We start from the raw sequence: 21514 nt of genomic DNA, 5'->3' as shown, positions 1-21514 counted from the left end.
AGAGCAAGAACGGAGAGCTATATTCTTAAACAATTTATTATTAACAGATCCACAATCGCAAAGCTCAAGCTCCCAAATGACATGACAATTTGGCTTCATCCGTTGACTTCACTGCCTGTAATAACAAGCTGTCAAAACAGTTTATATACAGTGCTATAGCGACCTCTAGTGGATCTGAGCTAAAAAAAAACTAAAAAAAAGAAAAAAAAACAAAGACAAAAACAAAACAAAACAAGAAAAAAACAAATAAAAAAGAAAAACAGTGCACCAGATTGTGAATGACTTCTCCACAGTGCCGAGCTTGGTCAGGGGCATGTCCACGTGTACAGTTTTGCAATTGATGATATCTACATTCTAACCAAGGAGTGAGAAGGAAACGATCATCGCAGTCTTTACAAATGTAGAATATAATCAGATTTATTCCTCGTCAGTCATAGATGTTATACCTCATATGTAATGCCCTCCAGTTGTGGCCGTCATGCAGCAGAACCAAAACAAACTGTGAGATTATTCACACATGTTTGGAACAAATAAGTCCAGTTTTTATTGTTGTGGTTTCTGTCAATGTAGCAGTGGTGCTCCAACCTGAACATTGATAAATAAAACACTGACAAAACTGTAATTTTTTTCTTTTTTTTTCTCCTTTTCTGTAAGGATCTTTTTGTTATCCTTAAGACACGTGAAGTAAGAATAACCAAATTTATCATCATTCCACACAATTAGATTTTCCTTGACCAAAGTCCTTATGCAACAGAATGTTTGTTTTCCGCTTAAAAAAATCCAACTTATCCTCGGGAAGAACATGTTGGCTGGCTGGCTGCAGCGTTCTCTCCCCGTCCAAGGCCCCTCAGGAATAACTTGATGTTTTGCTACCAACATCATCCTCCTGCGATCCCATACTCTGGGAAAAGAAAAAAAAAAGAAAACAGATGAATAATAACCCAAGACAATAATCCAACATAACATCGTCCATGCAGAAATGAGTCAAACTAAGAGGAAAGGCCGACATGTTGATAAACACAGCCTCACCTTCTGCACAAATTGTGGGTTTACTGTGATTTCTTGATCCATAGACTTTAGTTTCTCATCCAGCTCTATACATTTCAACATCTGAAAACAAATAAGGACAACGTGGTGTATTAAGTCAAAACAAGAAGGCGCGGAGAAAGAAAGAGAGGATACTCCAGGCCGTTTTTCTGGGCGTCACCTCTTGGTCAATTTTGTGGAGCATTGCTGGGTTGTTGTATTTTTCAGGGTTGTCGTGGAAGCAGACCATACCATCCTTTTGGTTAATGCTAGCGTAGATCTCACCATCTTCAATCTGAAAGCAGAATAAGGAGGAGCATGTGTCAACAGTAAACTGCACGCTGGCTGACGACAGACAAAAATACATTTAGTTGTTTGAGATGAAGTTAAATACATTCATAGATTACTGTTCGCTCAGATAACATCCGTCCACGGACTCACCATGTGTAAGACGTATTTCTCTGCTTCCTGGGGACCTGAAAGCTGCACTCGACTCGCCATGTCTTGCAAAGACAACGTCAGGAAGGTCTGCGGGGGGCGTATGAAACAGAACGTGAGATCGTGAGAACGTGAGAATCAAATGCTCTCATCTGCATTATCACATGCAGCCCCTGCGGAATATATTTCACAAAATCATCAGGTCTGCAATGCATGTGTGAAAACACATCGAGCCACTTTAACTCTTTTAAATTTTTAATGTTTTTTTTACTCGCTCTGATGTATGACAACAAAAAGAAAAAGAAACAAAAAGGCCTCATTTCATCCATTCTTTTAGAAAAGAAGCCCATTTTTTACTACACTTTGAGTTGCTGGCGGCTGCTAAACACAACCAGACCACAGCCTGATACATTACAGAGTCTTTGTCAAAAACTTAAGCAATAAACATTTTATGGCTTCTTGCACATCTCCACTCGTCTTGAGGTGCAGATTTAAGCTCTGGTCTCGGCTGTGCCACATTCTAACATCAGAAACTTAAAAAAATAAATAAAATAAATACCCAGAGCACAGTTTACACTTCTTATACTTGTACATCTCAGAATTTCATGCGTCAGAGCCCAATAAGAGCATTTAGAGCAGGCTCAATGTAAATAGGATTGAAAAGAGTCACATACTCATTTTCAAAGTCTCTTGCTGGATTTTAGTGGCTACAAAATGTTGGTGCCAATCAAAAGCAACAGATAGAATTTGACCCGTCAGGCACAGCTGCTGGGCTCCTTTCAAATGATACAACACTAATCTGTGGGAGCAAATACTGAAGAAACAATCATTTTGGTCTCAAAGTTTTACCAAAGTAGATTTTCAAGTTTTTGCTGATTATCCATCAGCGGATTAGCAGATTACTGGATTTTCTACGTCAGCGTTGGAATTCGTGTCGTAGGCGCTGAGTGGACCTCATGAAATGAACTGAATCTCACAAATCTTAGCTTTCGAACCAAATTTGGCGCGTGCACCCACTTACGCACAGTGTTTGTGTACACAGCGGGTTGTGTGGAGAACAGCTGCCCGCCTGAGGGCTGGCCACCTTATCTCATGACAGTCTTCACACAGTCTCAACCCTTCAGTGCAGTCGTTCTCGCCGAATAAAGGAAGCTCGAGGCCCAGAATAAAGAACTGCTGGCTATGAGACATCTGCATCTGCCTTCTAACACTCACGTTTGGGGATGTGACCGTTGTGATGTCTGATGAATTGTACCACGTTCGACTTTGACACGTTTTCAGATTAGTTTTGCTTTCCTTTTCCATGGTTTTTCAATTAAAACTATCCCGTAGTCCCCGCTGTAAGGACCGCAGGATTTCATTTACTCTTCTCTTGTGAGGAAATCTGCTGCATGCTAACATAGAAATCAATGACACACACACACACACACACACATATATAAGGTGCTCCCCACCTTTGTTAGCCTCTGGATGTTCTTCTTGTAGAGGGAGGAGAGGCACTGTTTGACCAGGCCTGTGTTGTTGTCTCGTGTGAAGGTCTCGCTGTGTTTGTTGACCAGGTTGCGCAGCTCCGCTGGGTTGTTGGTGGTGTAAACCTGAGCTAACTCGTGATATGCGTTGCTCAGGGGCTGAGGGCAGAAGGAAAAAAAGAAAAAAAGATAAAGAAAACACATTAACAGCAAAATAGCACACTGCCTGCATGGATCGTCACTGGCTTCCACGAAAGGTTCACACAGCATGCAACATGATTTATAAACACCACTGGAGATGAGCTGATTGGAAAAACAGATGGAGAAACTGAGATTTACAGCCAATATGCTGCTCACAGTTAAACAATCGTCTTGAACTTGTGTGTGCATCCGTTGCTGTTCAATTTCACAGTAATAGCTCAGCATGACAGCGTAAACTTGTCAAGCAGGAAACAGACACTGGAAGCTGATTTCAGCTCGTCTCTGATAACATGATAAACAGACGTGTTTTAATTGTCACAACGTGTCACAATTTATTTGCTTTAATGCCAAACCTGTTAACGTTACAAATTACTCAGTGTTTGTCAGTGTTGTTATTTTTACCTTAGAACACAACCTCTGAGACACAATCAGAGATTTTTGTTTTTATTATTAAAGGTTTATTACGGTTAAGGGTTAACTATCAAAACGACATGTGCCCTCGTCTCGAAAAATGCGTTGGATCGGGATGTGAAATCGGCCCAGTCTTCAGATCATTTAATCGTGGCCGATAGGCGATCCAATCGCCTGAGAGGGCGGGCGCAGTTACGTCAGCTAAAAATCTTTAAAAAAGTGTTTGGCAAGCAAGCAAGAAGATGAAGAACAGAGGAGTCAAAGAGAGCCTGCGTCCGTGGCTCGCACCAGGGTGTAATTAAGAGTTTAAAATTAACTCCTCAGTTGCACAGATCAAAGGGCCCTGTATGCAGATCGAAAATCACTCCATTCAAATACAATCAGTAGAAATGGAGGCATGATGTCGCAGGTTGGCCCATCGAGGGTCCCTACATTCAGAAGAACGCAAGCGTGATCCTCACAGTATGGCATGTAACACAAAAACAATGACCTAAACATTTAAAGGTGCCGTATTAGACCGTCGGAATCTCTTAGAGCTCATAGAAATCAAAGTTACGCAAAACCATAAATAAAAATAAAAAAAAAACGCTGAAAAACGAATCACGTAACAGCAGGAGTCAATTCTGCAAACGTCAACCTAAACAACATTTTAGTGATAAAACGAAGATTTCTGACTGAAAAACTATGCTTTGTTTCCGCTCGCCATTCTCGCCCGAGCAAACATAGTCGTGTGCCAAAGCTGACGCCACAACCGCTGACGCTCTGGTCGCTTCTGTGGCGTTTCTGCCAGTCGCACACCTCTCAGACCCAGATGGGTACAACTATTGTAAATGTTACAAAAACATTAAAAAAATAATTAAAAACAGCTTAAAAGTGAAACAGAGAAGGTGAAACTTTTTCTGAAGATACTCTTGTGGCGTCACGGAGCCAGTCAGTAATGATACCGACTGTTTAGTCCAGCGCGCCTATTGTCCGTTACATGGTGATGTGGAGAAATCCCAATTTAATCGTGCAATGACCAATGTGGCGAGCATAATCACATGGTGACACATTTCCTGGGTACTACTAAAGTGCACAGAAGTACCAAAAGATCCAATATTTTCCATTTCAGCAGTGGCATGCCATGCTTCCGTACCTTGATGAACCTTCCTACTATTTGTGAGGTGTATTTGGGCAGCTGCTGCACTTTGCCGTGGAGAATGAGCGACACCAGGATGTATTTCTTATAGGCTTCCAACATGATGTGGCTCACTGCCATGGCTGGAGTGGTTATTGCCTGTCAAGGAAAAGTGGAAAAGTGAATACGCACTCAAAAAACAACAAGGCTGCAAGTGACAAACACAGAATCGCTGGTCAGATTTGAAATGAAAGAACTTCTTAATGATGCAATTAAAAAAGAAAAAGAAAAGAAAAGTACCTGTTCATAAAAATACAGTGCTCTTTCAAAGTTTTTGAGGCCCGTGTAGATCATGCCGCCATAGTAGTAGTAACATAAAAAGTGCTTTGCATCATAGGCTCCATTTTCCTTGCAGATGTCCATCATGTCCATCTCCAAGAAGGGCAGGGCGGGCTTGAAGCACTTTGCTAACAAGCACAGCTACAAGGGAACAAGAGAGGAGGGTGACTGAGTGGGTACGACTGGCCTGTCACGCAGCAAAGGACCTGTGCCCCGACTAAACCTGTGTCTGAATTATTTAGCTCAGCTATACTAATGACATACGACACAGCACAGGTATTCAGCCACCACTCATTTCTTTATTTACAGTAGTTCCCTCCTTAATGTTTGACACAAATCACATTTTTCTTCCCACAGTGTAAAATCTTAAATCAAACAATTCAGACGTGATCAAAGTGCACATTCCAGACTTTAATACATTTCAGTACAACATTGTTTTATACATAGTCCACCTCATGAAATGAGCGTGACTGTAAATAAAAAGTGTTGTAATTTCTACATAGGTCTGGAATGTGCACTTGAATCACATTTGAACTGTTTAGTTTTGAATTAAAGGGGGAATTCAAAGGAAAAAAAATTTGACTTTGTTCCAAACATTATGGAGGGAGCTTTATTTTAACAAGAAAACTGGGAATAAGTGCAAACATAAGTGGAAATGGAGGATAAAAGATAAAAACAGAAAGACAACTCTCACAAGCTTGAAAGTCAATAGTCCAACACAGCCTGAACCCTCTAAAACAAGCTTTCTGTCATTTCTTTAAGTATTCCTCAGGAATAGTTCTCCAGGCTTCTTGAAGGACATCCCAAAGCTCCTTCTCAGATGTTGACTATTTTACGTTTGTCAAACTATGTAAAATGTGTTTTTTTTTTTTTTTTTTTTTTTTTTTTTTTATAAATTCAACTAATGATATGGGAACAATTGATGTGTCTTTGTGACAGGCAACAAGTAACAAAGTGCCTAAAACTATGAGTTATGAGCACACACGACTCCGGTTAGTTAGGTGTCCGTTTAATGCTGGAATGAGTCATAGGTCCGCCTTCCTCTGAAGATGGTCAGGTACAAGGACCGGTCCGAAATAGCAGCTAATGTCCAAAGAAAAACTGAAAAATCTTCAGAAAGCCTGACAACTGTTGCTCAAGGCCACTTTAGAAGATTACAAGGACATATGGCTCATTGGAAGCAAAATATAAAGTAATGAGAGGTGGCTCAAGACTTTGGGACAGAACTGTATTCAACAAATATATTCAGCAGGAGACTGACGACCACAAATATAACAGGGCTGCTAACTATAACTCATGTACCTAATTACACCTTGTTGATTATCAAAATAAATGTGCATTATGAGCCTTTTTCTCATTCCGTTCGTGATGAGGAGGGATCAGAACCAGCGACTCACCTGACACAGGTCTGCATGAACTGAGGTAAGTTGGTTTGTGTTCATCTGCATTTTGTCTATTGCCTGTTTTAAGATGACAACACCCCGCAATGGCTGTAACGGGAGGAGAAAAAATAAAAGTTATTCTGCTGCAGATTCACTGAAACATCCAAACAAACTGAAATATTTAGCTCAAGAGTGGAAGGAAAAGACATGCTCCTCATGGGCGCTGTAACCCAGTACAGTGCACATGATGGCAAGACAAACAGGCCTTGATTTGGCAGCAAGGAGCAGACATAGTTAAAAACTAGATGCTGCACAGTGGACTTTAAAACAACACAAATGCATGAAAAAACCCACAACAGATCAACACCAAGTGGAAGGATGTGGTGGGTTCCCTTTTCCCTATTAGGCAGCAGAGGTTTGATAAATCATGGGTTTGTAAAGTAGTACTGAAGAGTGTTTCAGAGTTTTTACACTCCATACTGCACAGCTGTACTGATGACGGGCTAAAAAGGACCTGAAGGCACCATCGCTTTTAGAGCTGGTAGTCTAAATCATTTAAATAAGCAGTCCAACTACAAATCCCAAACCAAAATAGGACTGAACAAGAGGCTAAAAACAAAGCACAAACATCAACAAAACACCCTAAAGCAAATAAACCTCACTCTGCATTCTTGACAGACACTTAAAACCACAGCTCTGCAGACTGCTGCAAAGGCGGCTGTCAGAGTCGTGAATGAAAAAAAAAAAGGTTGCCCTTAAAGGATGTGAACTATTTTGTAAAGCGGAGCCTGAAGAGAGCTTCTGAAAAGCTATCCGACAGTCTTACCTGTTTCCGCTCCACAAGGGCATTTGTCAACTGGTGGCAGAGACCAGCAACTGTGAGGGGAGACAGAAGAATTAGAAAATGTTTAATCAAATGTATGATTAACTTTTTGGATTTGTGACCTTTTGCACATTAGCCTGCACTGCTCATTAAAGTACAGCGTTTCTGTTTCACAAACATATTCTCCGACAATGATGTCCACATGGCAGGCTCAGCCATCCCATGTGAAGACATTCTCTTTTAGTTAGTATATGATATATCAAAAGACCATCATATGCAACAGCCTTAACATGTTCAAGTCATTTCGGGTGTCATTGTGGCGTGTGTGAAGCTGCGGCGATGTGCAACTTAGCTGCATGTGTGTTATATTACACTGAAAAACATAGATCAATCTGTAGTCTAGATTTGTGGATAATAAACATCCTTAGAGTATGCAACCTGTACACACAAGTGAGATGAAATTATTACGATGTTATTTAGTTTCATGATATCAAGAACCAATGTTGTAAGTCGTGTGCCAGACTTTCACACCACTTCATAAAATAAGGAAGCGTGTTTAACGTCCTCTAGTGATGTTTCTCTGTGGCTAATCAGTAATCTGCAGTGTTTCCAGTTCGCTGCACAGTATGGGCTCAGCTCACTGAGGTAGTACCAAAAAGCACAACAGTATCAGTTAGGTGGTACCACCTTCAGCAGAAAACCAAAAAGCTGTTTTGTGCCAAACGGTGCCATGCAGGGCCTCCTGATGAGTCTTCTCACGTCATTGGCATTCGGGGAAAAAAAACAATTGCATTTGAACGCACCCCAAAGAGGACCTCCAACTGCCAGCAATGACGCACGGTCTACAGCGGCACAAGAGGACGTAACTTTGCAGTCCAGAATGTAGCAACAGTCTACAAATTATTCTAAAAGACTTAAAAAAAAACCAAAAAAAACTAAAACATACAAAACTGTATAAAGTCCGGTCAGTATTTGTTCAGTTTTGATTCAAAAACATGTTTTAGTTTCAACAAACATAACATGCACAGCTACCGTCGCTGTGCTAAACAGCCAATCAGAGCGACCGCTGTCCTGACCTACGCAATGACAATTTAACATGTTGAATCAGCGTAAAGATGTTGACCAGGAAGAATAAAGGTGTCAACAGAGCCAACGGTGTGTCACAGCCTCTTAGATTTCAAACGTTATCGACTAACGCATCTAAAGACTAATGTTATTAAGCACTATTACTATAATACATCATTTACACAGTCCACATTAGAGACATCAAACAATCTTATGCAACATAGGTAAATGAAGCAAGATACCAACAAGCATCCCCTGCTTCTAACAGTGAGCAGTTGATAGGTGAGGACTTACAAGTGTCTGTTGCATATCTAATGTGCTCCCCATTGCAGGTACTGATGAAGAGCTGGACTTGGGAGAAGAGTGTCTCGAAGTCTGGGATGTTTGGCATGGAGAACTTCACAAATCTGGAGCAAAAGGGCAGAAGAAGGACAGCAAAAGCTTTTCAGTGCAACAATGAGACTTTTATGTGGGCCTAAAAAAAGATGGGTTTCTGACATGAAAACGACTGAACGCTTCATTTCTTTTTAGGGTCATATCCATATGACGTGGAACACAGAAAAACTTATCAACCACTGTGAGGTTTATTCAGGAAGGAGAAGTTAACTTGTATCTCTTGTGATCATCGTTGATTTTAACCTTTAAAAAGATTCAATAAATATGAAGCTGCACATGAGCATCAGAGGATGGAAACCCCACTACACAATGACCATTTAAAGCCCTTTTCAGGCATGAGATATGCAACATTAATGGCTTCAGTCTAAAAAAAAAAAAAAAAGACAGCCAGTAAGTAGCCGGTCATAGTCACGTTAATAGTCTTCACACTTCATTCAGATGTACCTATGAAAGTGACAGAAACGAGCCACAGTGTATGGAATTGGTTAAGTAAGGTATAATACAGATAGGGTGACCAGATGTCACGCATTTTTATTACTTTTCACACGTTCCGCAAATCGAGACGTTGTCCCGCATTGTTATTGACAGACTCCAGTTTTGAAATGCGTGTTTTATAATCTGGCATTTATCAAATGTTGTGTGGAGAACCCAGTGAGGGCTGTCATCAGGGGGCGTGGCGGGGCGGGCTGTTTGATCATGTCAATCAAACGGGAACGCAGTCGCAGGTTAAGGGCGCGCCCACCAACAAAAAACTTTGCAAATCAGGTCAGAACGGCACCGGCATGCAGCACGTGATATGGTCAGAATGGGAGGAAAGCACAACTTGTACAACTAAGGAAAGAAAATGCAGCTGCAACAAAGACTGGGAAACTATCTACCCCATACCCTGCAGTGCAAGGTGAGTCTGGTCAAGTTAGAGAAAATATATTTTATAGGAAATAAATAATTGAAAGAACAATTGTAGTCCTGACTGTCTATTCTGTTTAACTGTACACAGTCAGGTGTGTTAACTTGAGAGGCACTGGTAAATAGTATGAAAGCTCCATGCTTACTAGGTTTTCCTACGTGAGAGTACTTTGGAAAGTGGATTTTGGATAGTCGGTTACGTGCTGCTGAATCAACCAGATGGCAAAGCATAGTAATGGTACAAGCTAAAGGGCAGAATAGAGATGGGTTTCTTTTTTTAAAGTTATTTTAGACTATCTCGGTGCATTATTGTCCCACATTGTCCCACACAAACATAGTCTTTGTCCCACATCTGGTGAATTGGACTCTGGTCACCCTAAATACAGAGGTGTCACATGTTCCTCACAACAGCATGTCATGTAGCTATAACCATTCATGCTAGCATGCCAAGTGTGCACAAGTTGTGTGAAGAACAGCAGCAGTGGACGGACGCATCTAAAAATATCACTTGTTTGCATGTTTCAGCTTACTGAAGTGTCAGTGGAACACTATTTAGGGTTTAATTGCACTGCAGCAATTGATCTCAGCTGGAATAAAATTGGATCTTTTACTTCAGTTTACTTTCTATTGTGGGACCCCATCTCTACATATATATACTCTATATATATACAATTGAAAACGGTAAATGGACTACATTTATACAGCGCTTTTATAGTCTAGTTGACCAATTAACACGCTTTTTACACTACAAGGCACATTCACACACACACACTCTCTCATGCAACGCTTCTTATCGTCTATACGACAGTTTTCTCATAATAACATATCGCTTTGCCATAATAGATAGCGAAATAAAGAACAACAATCGAGCCTAACAACTAAACAAAAAAGCAATGAATGGAAGTAGTTGGAAAATATTGCGACATAATCAGACTGCAAGCAGAAGCTGGAGCTAAAACGCTCTGAAATTTTCTCTTGTTCATTTGACTTAGACACTTTTGGAAATAACAGCAAAGGTCTGACAGCTAATCATCAAACCAGTGAGAGTTTCTCCGTCACCCAGCCACAAAATCATCACCAAAGGTACAACAGGACCTTCAACAGACAACAGTTGAAGAGCATCTTTGCCAATTTCAGAAAGAAAAGGTGATGTGAAAAGCCCAGTCATGGCAGTTGAGCACTTAGTTGGACCCAACTGACAAAACACAATGAGTAGAAAAAGATTGATGAGTGTTAACCTAGAAGAGGAGTGTTAAGGTAGAAGAGGAAACTTACAGCACAGCCAGTACACCTAGGGAGTGCTCCTGGATGTCCAAGGCCCCCAGCACCGTGTCCAGGTGGGACAGATTTTTGGCCAGCAGCTCCCCGCTCTTGTTGATCAACTCACACAGCTGAGTCATCTGGCCTGGAGGGGGGGACAAGGTGAGAAAAACAGTGAGCAAAACTGAGCCACTCTGGACTTTCTTATGTGTGCTTAAGATCGTTGACAGATCAAAACAGATAGCAAGTAACTGTTCAACTTTTTACTGCAGTGTACATGAGAACTGTAGATGCGGATTCAGCTTGTGGCCCGCCGACTGTATGATCAATAAATTTGATTGTTAGGCTGAAACCCCCCCCCCAAAGTTTTCAAACACAGAAATTCTGTGACACACAATAAGGGACACAAACACGAAAATGTAACCATAAGACTTACCAAAACCAGGAATGTTAGATAACAACCTGCCTTTCACGATTATTAGTAATGACAAAGTTCCCTAAACAACATAGAAAAGAGGAGAGCCATTCTTCTCATGCTGGTAATACCAAAGACATTTTCCTCACAGGTTGTATTACTGATAAATAAAAAAAAATTCTTACCTAAGAATACCTGCACGCTAATCTTTATACACATAGAAGTCAATGTGACTCACGCTATTGTTTATAACCATCGCACTGTTGAACATTTCAATCCAAATCGGTCGGTCAAGTGTCCTGTCAAGGCCTTGCAAAAGGGGTAAAGCGAGTGGGATTGACAGATGACTTTCAGCCAATAATATTCGAGAATTCAGTTCGCCAGCCAATCGTGTGTGTCATGGGCGGGACTACCGGTAGGCAGTCCCCAGAAATTATTTTCTAGATCAAAAACAAAAAGTATAATTTTAACATTTTGTTTTATGAGCTATCAAGTTCGCGGTTGTCCTTTGCATCCCTGTATAACAGCGCATCTTCGGATAATAGTTTACAGAACTCTCGTAGCCAGAGAAAGTCATTTTTGCGGTGTGTTTACATGATAAAGCAAAAAGAGGGCTATGACCAGTTTGGCTGCCTAGCTATCGGCAAGGCATTGGATAGCATAAGCTAGCTAAGCAGCTACTACTTCCCTCTCTGAAGAGTTTAGCAACCTTACCTTGAGCGGAGAGCTGCCGCACATTGTTCACAAACTGCTCCAAGGCTGAAGCCATTATTTCCTGGGTCCAAAGTGGAGGTAATTTGCACTGTTTTTCATTCAAACGTCAGAAACAACTCCGTCCGGACTGAGACAGGGGGCCACACAGCCGCCACTGATGTGAAGCTATCGCGAGATCATAAGAGCAGAACAGCCTACTTGGAGACCGACGAACCGTCATTTAGAGTCTTAAAGGGCCAGATACATGCTTTTTCCTACAATCAGAAATAAAGTTGACACCGTTTTCAAGTGAGCAGTTTTATTATAGTATTCATGTTTGTTTAAAACAATAATGCATTATTGGGCTACAAATAACCATTTCGGTCGGTAAAGTTGTGTTTTCATTCAAAGGATTAAAATGTACAGGAACTGACGTACTATTTACCGGATTATTAACAAAGATGTTTTCTAATGTAAGAGCTCCTGCCGAACAGTTTTTAAGGCATCAACTAAAATCAGACTTCTTGTACAGTATTAAAGGTATAATGAAACATAAATTATTTATTTTAAAACCTTGGACTTGCAACTCCATAGCATTATCTACGTGTTTAACCCTTATAAAAACTTGTATAGTAATAGGATGTATTCATATTTTGTTTATATTAAGTCAACAGCAAGTACGAGGGCAAGTTTCTTTTCATGTTGATCCTTGTAGAATGTTGTTTACTTTTGTACTGTTTTAGTGTAGTATTGTTACAGTATGTCTTGAGTGAAACTGTCACTTCGATAAAAATGATTATTCAATGCATCTATTCACATAGTTCTAAAACAGTTATCTTTGGTAATACATTTTTTATGGAAACCAAATGCCAGCAATGTCAACCAATCAAAAGGACTTTTGAACAGTTTGAATATAAATGTTAAATATAAATCTGCACTTTATGCATTTCATGCTTAACTGGTGGAATGCTAAAAACTTTTACCGCAAATACAGCAATAACTGGCTGTTACATAAAGTGAAAAAAAAGATGATCTATTTTAGGTGCACAGAAATGCAAGACAGGCAATGTACCTGCATCAAAAAAATCCTTCACATACCCCATCATACGCCTATATTTTTTTCTTTTTTACAGAAATGCAAAACATTTTAAACTTAAAATTGACACTGTACTTTAAAATATCAGAGGAGTGAAGCATCTGGTTTATTTAAAATATCTTTGTTCCAAGTAGGACTGTAGAACAGTTTGTCCCCAAAGCTAAGATTTCTTCCTCTGCAATAGCAGAAACAGACCAGTTTACTTCCCATTTTACTGTAGACAGCTTCAATAGCAATTATAACAGATGCTGTGGGTCGGCTAGTGGCAGCTCCAGGCCAGCCAATAAACTGACAGACGGTGCAAACAGCTGTTAGTACAGTGGCCAGTACAGTGTCACATTTGACCTGTGTGCTGCTGGTGATCCGCTAGCCTGTCACTTAGCCGACAACAGTTAGCTCAGCTGAACCAGAATAGCAGAGAAACGCCCAGAGTGATTCAATTAGGCTAACAGTGCAACAGAACTTTATCGGCAAACGAAAAAACTACTGGAACGCTAAATGATGACAAAAAAATCTAAACTGTCGCAGTATTTTCTAACTTTTTGACTTTCATGCGGACTCTTTCCACGCGACGTTTGGAGAAGGTAGTGAACGTTGGTGGCACTGCTACGCACCGCCGACCGAGGGTCCACGATGATACTGTTCGTGACATCACGCCTACTCGGAAGAGGAAAAAGTTTGCTCCATGATCCGTTTAAGAGGATTTGCATAAACATGTCGTCCTCCGCTGCTTCGGATAAGAGGCTGCGGGTTCTGGTTGACATGGACGGGGTCCTGGCGGACTTCGAGGGGGGGTTCCTGAAGAAATATCGGGCCAGGTACCCGCAGGAGCCATACATCACCCAGGATGACAGGAAAGGGTTTTGGGTGTCAGCGCAGTACGGCCAGCTGAGGAGCGACTTGTGTGTAAGTGACGTGTTTTGTTTTAAAAAAAACAAATGTCTGACAATCTCAATCTTGGAGCTAAATGTCCCTTTAGAGTGCCAGGAGACGAATAATTTAATTAAATAAATAATTAACTCGCGACGTGAGAAGGCTTTTAAAAGGTGGCTAATATCTGGAAGCAGATGAAGATCACAATGCTTAATCCAGATATAGAATGAGCAACTGCTCCAATTCTCCTTCAGAAAAGGATTTTCTTTTATTTGAATTGGAATTGAGTGAGTTAAAGGTAATTATTTTAATGATCCAAAGTGACAATATATGCTAACCCAAGACTTTTAAGAACAGTTTTTAAAAAAAAAATCTTTTTATACACACTCATGATCCAAAAGAAAAAAAAATAAAACATTGCTCATAATTTTTAACAAAAATGGGGTCATTTCAAACCCCAACCCTCATACAATCTCAATTATGTAAGAGCCTGTGATGAAACCTGCAAACCTTTGCACATTACAACTTCAGAGCACAGGTGCAGTCATGCGGACACACACACACATATGTTATCGCTGTATTTGTGTGTGTGTGTGTGTTGACTCCAGGATAAAGCCATCAGTATCTGGGAGTCAAAGGACTTCTTCATAGACCTGGAGCCTCTGCCCGGAGGAGTGGAGGCGGTCAAAGAGATGGCCAAGATGGATGAGTAAGTCCCGGAGATGCAGTGCACCCTTTTGCTGTATGATAACCGATTTTGGTGAGCTGTAGCGCACTGCAATGCAGATGGGTTTTTCTGAGGAATGTGATAGTGACATGTGTGCGCATGCCGTGACACGCCAGAGTGACACAAGAGGTAACCGTGCGCCATAAGCTGCATGAATCATCTCTGGAATGTGTGGGCATTGTGCGTAATTAGACATCTAAAGATTTGGTCACGTGGGAGGAAGAGGAAGGGTTTGCACAGGATTACACTGGTAAGATGGTGTTTTTAGGGTAAGACATCTCGCACTGCTTTTTCTCTTCTGTAAACGTTCGCCAGGATCAGTGTTCAGTGATCAGCCGACAGGAATGCGGCGTGGAGGGACGCGCTGGTCAAATCGATGCTAGATCCATTGTGTGAAAGCCTAAACAAAGCTGAGCGGTGAAGGAGAAGGAGAAGCCAAACAAGCTAAATGTTCATTTCTGGAATTCAAACTGAAACTGGTTGAGTTGCGGCAGCAAAAGCTCAGACCATGACCGTGCAAAGAAAGATGCAGCACAGAAGGAAACAAAGGAGGAATTACTGCTTCTTGGTTAGTAGCAAACCGGTGACCATTGTCCTGCACGGCACTAAATATGCCATGACCATCAGACATGGGGCCACTTCTAAAGTGTTAGTGCAGTGTTCCAGAACACTTGAAATGCATGTGTTTGCACTTATAATGATTATTAGAAAGAAACTGATAATTCCAGCTATAACTGAAAGCAGTCAGGTGTGTTGAGTTTGGAGAAATGACCCGCTAAGTTGGTTGTATTGACCTATTTATAGAATAGAATAGAAAAATACTTTATTCATCCCCCAAAGGGGGAAATTCAAATAACCTTATAATAACATAATCTAATAACCTTTGTGATCTGATGCTGATTGTCAGGACTCGCTGTAGAGTTTGGGGATCTCCACTGAGGCATGCTTTTGGCAGAGTTTAATCTCCAGATCTATGAGTGCATAGTCACTTTCAGAGCACACACGAGTCAGCGCGGCTGTCCCTCTGGACCCTTTTAAAAGTGTCTTTATGCAGTACGTTCGACTGTGTTGTCCTCCATCTTCCTCACCAAAACTGAATCGATTGTTTGTCAGGCTCTGAGTGCTACAGAAATACAGCAGTTTGAAAAAGTTGAACTCACTGCAGTTGGAGCTGTGGCATCCTGCCACGGACCTTTGATGCATTCTGTATGGCTCGTTGAAAGCATCACCATCTCCACCATCTGTTATCAGCTGTGTTGATGATGTTTCAGTCACACATGGCCATCATCTCTGTTTCCCAGAGCTTCGTCTGAAGCGTGGAGCACAGTGGGATAATGTCTGAAAGTAGCAGTCAGAGTTGGATCTTTTCTCTTCTGGTCGAAGTGAATGACTCTTAAGTCATCAGTGTCTCAGTTCGCTTCTTGTTTATCAGTGAATGTGTATTTTTAACAACTTTTTTTCAACTTCTTGGACTGGGAAACCCCAATTTTAACACATTTCCAGTAACTCCCAACCAAACCAGTCCAGCTCTCAGCACACTGAGATATAAATGTAATGAACTTTTTTATGTTTGTAACTTTCCTGCTCTGATCTTGTTGTCTCCTTTGTCTTCCTGCAGCACAGATGTCTTTATTTGCACCAGCCCAATTAAACATTACAAACACTGCCCGTACGAGAAGGTAAAGCCGTCTGTCGATCAATAACACGGATGAGTTTCCTCTGAATGGGTTGAGGTTTTCTGATAGATCTGCTCTGCTTTGCGTGTGTTTTTCCAGTATGCCTGGGTGGAGAAGCATCTGGGCTGTGACTTTCTGGAGCAGGTCATCCTGACCAGAGATAAGACGCTAATCTCTGGCGACATCCTCATAGACGACAAGCCTGACATTCAAGGTAAACTTTGTGTGGGTGAACTTTCCCTGTCCTTCCTTCCTTCCTTAGTCACCGTTTCCACTTCTGCTCTCGCAAAACGCATGTGCAACTCAAGATGTGTTTGTTTGTTTTTTTAAAACTTGGGTTCTTGGAAAGTAAAAGCAGCTGCAGCCTGGATTTTTACAGACTTTGATAACTAATAGCTGACAACATCGTTCATCAAGCAGAAGACATTGAATAATGACACTGAGATATTCAAAATCTTACATTTACTGTGACTGCGTACGGCACACAGTACGAACCCAAGAAATGTCCTGCTTTGTCTCTTTAACTTGATTCATTCATATATTTCTTTGCATTTCAGGCCTGGAACACATTCCAGAGATGAGATTTATTAAATATGTGCAATTGATTATATTCAATGCCGTTAATCTCAAGATCACAAAGGTTGATTTGTCTAATTTCCTTGAGAAATTGTATTGGCAAGGTCATGGCGTAGAGCGACTTGTCCTCGCCTGAAATCGAGCCTTGGTTTTTTTCGACATGGCGCGTTGATCACGATGAGCTCGAAAGTGAGTAGTTTCATCGGTCATCGTCGATGTCATGGCAGTTGGGGAGGATCTATAACATAGAGTCAAGGCGTGCACGTGTAAATCTGTGAGTTTAGGAAACATCCGTGGGCGTAGATAAGAGTTTAAACAGCTCCGCTACGCCTGTTAGCTGTAATGGGAAAACAAATTTTACAAGGCCAAACTCAAAAAGAAATAATCATCTGTTCTCTTCTTCTGATAATGCTAATGAAAATTCTTTTAAAAAGCACGGGGACACGGCCGAGGAAGAAGAGGGTACGAGTGCAGGCCTGACAGAGATCCAACGATGACAACTGCACACAGTCAGATATGTTAGCAGGAAGAATGGAACAAAATAACACCTGAAACTCTTCATCTCCTGATATCCTCAATATCTGAGTCTCTTTTAAATGTTGTGTTTAATAGAAGCCCCGCCCCAAAGATCCCTGATCATTTCCAAACTCCTATCTCTATACCAAAGCTCCTTTGGGGGTAAAATATCTTCTACAGAACTCTTTTGAGCCCCTGGACAATCACTCCAGCCTCCTAATCACTGATGGTGCCCCGCAAGTCAGTCAGTTACGTGCTCCGTGTGTAATTAGAAAATACAAATCACTGTCAATCAATTTCCTGTAGCTTCTGTTTTTAGCTTTGGAAGCACTAAAGGCAGGCACGACTTTCCTCTTTCCAGCTGCAGAGGTGTGTGAGGTGGAGGGCTTCATCAAACCGCAGTCAGTTAGTGTGAGGTCTCTGATCTGAGTGGGTGCATTTTCATGATTAAACACGGCAATATATAGCGCGCCGCAAATAGGACCGCTTCTAAAAATATCATTGAAACAAACAGAAAGCAGGTGCTAACATTTTAAAGGAAGAAACTGTCATGATACGCTTTTGTTTATCGTTATGTGGGGGTTATATGCTATATAACATGGTCAGGGTCTGAGACGGTGTTCTGCATGCTCCTCACGCTGAAGCCTGTGGGGTTTTTGGTAACTAAATGTTTGTGTCCTGATCAGGTGTGGAGCCCAAACCAACGTGGGAGCACATCCTGTTCACAGCCTGCCACAACAAACATCTGTCCGTGGGCCCCTCCCAGAGGCGACTCCTGTCTTGGTCGGACGACTGGCGGGCGATCCTGGACAGCAAAAGACAGTGAGGAAAAATAAAAGAGGGGGGTCACTCGGTGTGGAGACTCCAAGGGATCAGCACCTGCTGCTTTCATCTCTGAAGAAGGAAACAAGTCATTTGTTTTATATCGCACAGCTCACCTATCCACTTATTTCACCACAAGAGGGCACTGGGACTGTAGGTGTGAAGTTGTGTCGACAATCGCACCTCCACCGATTTCATGAACACAAGGACTGAACACAAGGAGTGAATAACGGCTATTTTAAAAGGGGCAGGCTGTGAGGGTGTGAACGAGGTGGTATCTGCTCTAATCCTGGGCATTTATGTAAAAAAAAAAAGTAATCAAGCCACTCGAGTGGTTCATCTTAGGCCCTCATTACAGAGGACGAACCAGCAGCTCGCGGTGCTGTGTTGCATAAATATGTCAGTGGACTGTAATTCCCACACAACATGGACCCAACACTGCACACAAAAATAGTCTCTGAGTCTGAGTCGTAGGTGCCGGGGAGTGTGTGACTTACACTTACAAGTACTGTCACCGTTTGCTCTGGTTACTGTTTTACATGTTCTTCATGGGAATACATTTCCAATGTAAACACACATAAATCTACTGCGAAGTCTGCACTGGTTTTTATAGAACTGCAAAAGCTGCTACGGTGCTCCTCCTTTTCTTTTTTTCCTCCTCTCTGAATGTGGTCTCTCTGCATTTCACAACGATCTATGCATCTTACATAACGCACTGATGAGAAAACCATACTTGCGCATGCACGTCGCCAAAATACCACCTCGTGCATAGATTAGTCACTGGAAAGCGTGTGCTGAATCTGATGCAGCTCCTGTTTTAAACAGGGAGAGGGTCACAAACCACACAACAGAACTGAGGACGGATTTAAGGCGTCCCCTTAGATCTGTTTCATGATTTATTAAAAAGTACCACAACAAGTACCACTTTTCCTCTTCGAATGGTTTGTTTACATACAGGATGCACACGGCATCTGATTTAAGCTGGAGGACTTGAGCTCTGAACTGAGACAGATCCTGCACACTCAAAAAAATCCATTTATCTTTGCATGTCATTTGTAAGTCAATGTGCGTCTTGATAGAAAGTATTACCTCACTTTTGCCACAAAAAGATCAGTGTTCAGTCAGTGTTCGTACTGTTCTGTCGGTGGATATTTAGTAAGTTTTCGAACAAGTTCTCAGTAAAGAATTCAATGAATCTGTTTCATGGTCAGTATGTAGAAGATGAGGCAGCGTTTTTGTTTCGTCTTGTATGATTTCTTTCGCTGCAAACAAATCACCAGATACTAAACTTGTGTAATGGAAACAGTACTCGGTCCTTAGAGGGTTTTTATCAGGCCTACTTTAATGTAAAAACTCACACATGCTGTTTTTCTGTCAATGGAGTGTTTTAATGCCATTTGCTCCACCGAGATTAAAACGGTCACAAATAAGCATTTTTTGTTGCTTTTGTTTTCATCCTTCATCTAAGGAAGTCGAAACTTCAAAGGGGAAAAAAAAAAAAACAGATACTTTTCACTAGCAATTGGGAACTTTCCCACCCTCGGGGTGGCATACTGACACCAAACACCATGAACACGCCTCTTTGTTGTCATTTCCTCCCCCCCGCTGATCATTATGAGTTATGAAAACATGAAACAACACTTTCATATAAGCAGTTGTCCAAGCTGCACTCTCCATTTTATACCTCCAGCGTAGATTTTGTCATGCATGAGAAACTTTCGTCTCTTGTGTCAACATCCGTCTATTTTGCAGGTGAAACCCCTTGGAAACCCTGAAGAACACAGATATACTGAAACATCCAGTGTGACAGCCTTAGCAGATGTTGCAAACAATCCACAGGAAAGACAATACTGCTTTAAAGGCCCATCTTTTAGGTTTTAACTCAGAGCAAGAGCTTTCCAAGCATGAGAGGATATGTGTAACACAGTTGAACGGTTAGTGGATGAACATACAAACACCACAGGAATCCACAAGAAATTCAAAAAAGAAACATAAATCCTGGGCAAGAACAGGTGCAGTGGTTTAAAACAGGATCAAACTCCATGAGGGGGAAGTTTTTTTTTTCATACAAAGTGTCACCCAGAAGAATTCCACTGAAGGTGTATATTGTTTGTGACCTGTTGCATTTCCTTAGCTGACTTTAAATAGGTCAGCTTCCCCCAAGGAGCTGGAAGCTTCTCAACTCAACCGAAGCGGTAAGTGTTCCATGCAATCGCCCCCCTGTTGGCTGCTTTGTTGCTAAAATGAGGCTGCATAACAGTTAAAAGCCAGTCACCCGTTAAATAAACACCACGTGTGAGTAAGTTGTATGTCAGCTTCCTCATGTACAGGAATGTTTCCTGTTTATGATGCTGATGATATTTTCGTACAGCAGCAGCTCCTTTACTGTTTGAAAATTCAAGCCATGACACAGAAATGATTCATTCAGAGAAGAATTACCTCTACCACAACATAATTATTTGATTCTTTGTGTCAGCTGGACAGGAGGTAGAGTGGAAAGAGGTCCTTTCTCGCCTCCTACATTTTCTTTAGAAAAACACTTGACGTCAGCATGTACAGTACCTGGAATAGTGTTGTTGAAATGAACAAAAACTTACCAGGATGTCGTTCACACTTTTCTTTCAATGAAGCTTTTACAGGCTTCAGAGCAGGTGGACAGGACAAAGATGTGCACACATCCTCAGCTCCAATGTGGAGCATTTCACATATGGAGAAATGCAGTCTTTCCTGTAATGACATGTTTTTAATGAGAGTCATTTATGAACATGTTGAACTTTCAAAAGTAGAACAAAATCATTGTGTGGTCAACATTTACCCAGAATGTGGGATATTCACCGTGTGTTTAATGAGGGATATATGTCTGAAGATTCTTTGCTGATAGTGAGGATGAAAGTCAAGTTATGTAAAGTAATGCCTGGAATAAATCCTCAAATTAAGACAAGTTGAAGAGGAGACATCAAAGATGAGGGGCAGGAGCAAAATGGAGAGCAAGGAGGAAGAAGTTTAAAATGTTTGTTGCCTCAGTCATGCATGGGAAATGTGAGGTCACTGGCAAATGAAATGGAAATTAGGCACTGACGAATACACGGCAGGAATATTGGAAATGTTCCACAAAGACATGGCTGCAGAAACATATTCCGGACTCCAATGCCTGTCCATCTGGCTCTCAGACTATAGAGGCATACGGGCTCTGTTGAAAAAGTAGTAAGAGTAAAGGAGGAGGCATTGCAGTGCTCGATGGTGTAAACCTGGACAGGTAATTATAGATTACAGATGCAGAGCTTCTG

The 21514-nt window shown here is 41.4% G+C and overlaps 2 protein-coding genes across 2 annotated transcripts; one reads left to right on the top strand and one right to left on the bottom strand.

Moving 5' to 3' along the window:
* Positions 1-20: 20 nt before the first annotated feature.
* cops3 (COP9 signalosome subunit 3) lies at positions 21-12146 on the bottom strand. The gene is made up of 12 exons (XM_072372791.1): positions 11963-12146; positions 10849-10978; positions 8566-8678; positions 7210-7259; positions 6399-6491; positions 4963-5142; positions 4681-4821; positions 2919-3092; positions 1468-1554; positions 1208-1321; positions 1030-1110; positions 21-901 (listed from the first exon to the last, which is right to left on the bottom strand). Exons 1-12 carry the CDS (start codon positions 12015-12017, stop codon positions 848-850), a joined length of 1272 nt encoding a protein of 423 aa, XP_072228892.1. The 5' UTR covers positions 12018-12146; the 3' UTR covers positions 21-847.
* A 1050-nt stretch (positions 12147-13196) lies between these two features.
* Positions 13197-19657, top strand: LOC140278614 (5'(3')-deoxyribonucleotidase, mitochondrial-like). The gene is made up of 5 exons (XM_072373661.1): positions 13197-13943; positions 14519-14619; positions 16256-16316; positions 16413-16527; positions 18092-19657. Exons 1-5 carry the CDS (start codon positions 13671-13673, stop codon positions 18229-18231), a joined length of 690 nt encoding a protein of 229 aa, XP_072229762.1. The 5' UTR covers positions 13197-13670; the 3' UTR covers positions 18232-19657.
* Positions 19658-21514: the final 1857 nt, after the last annotated feature.

This window comes from Leuresthes tenuis, unplaced genomic scaffold, assembly GCF_036924035.1.
Source record: "Leuresthes tenuis unplaced genomic scaffold, fLeuTen1.0.hap1 SCAF_20, whole genome shotgun sequence".
NCBI classification, from domain to species: domain Eukaryota; kingdom Metazoa; phylum Chordata; class Actinopteri; order Atheriniformes; family Atherinopsidae; genus Leuresthes; species Leuresthes tenuis.
This window is presented reverse-complemented; position numbering and strand designations above follow the sequence as displayed.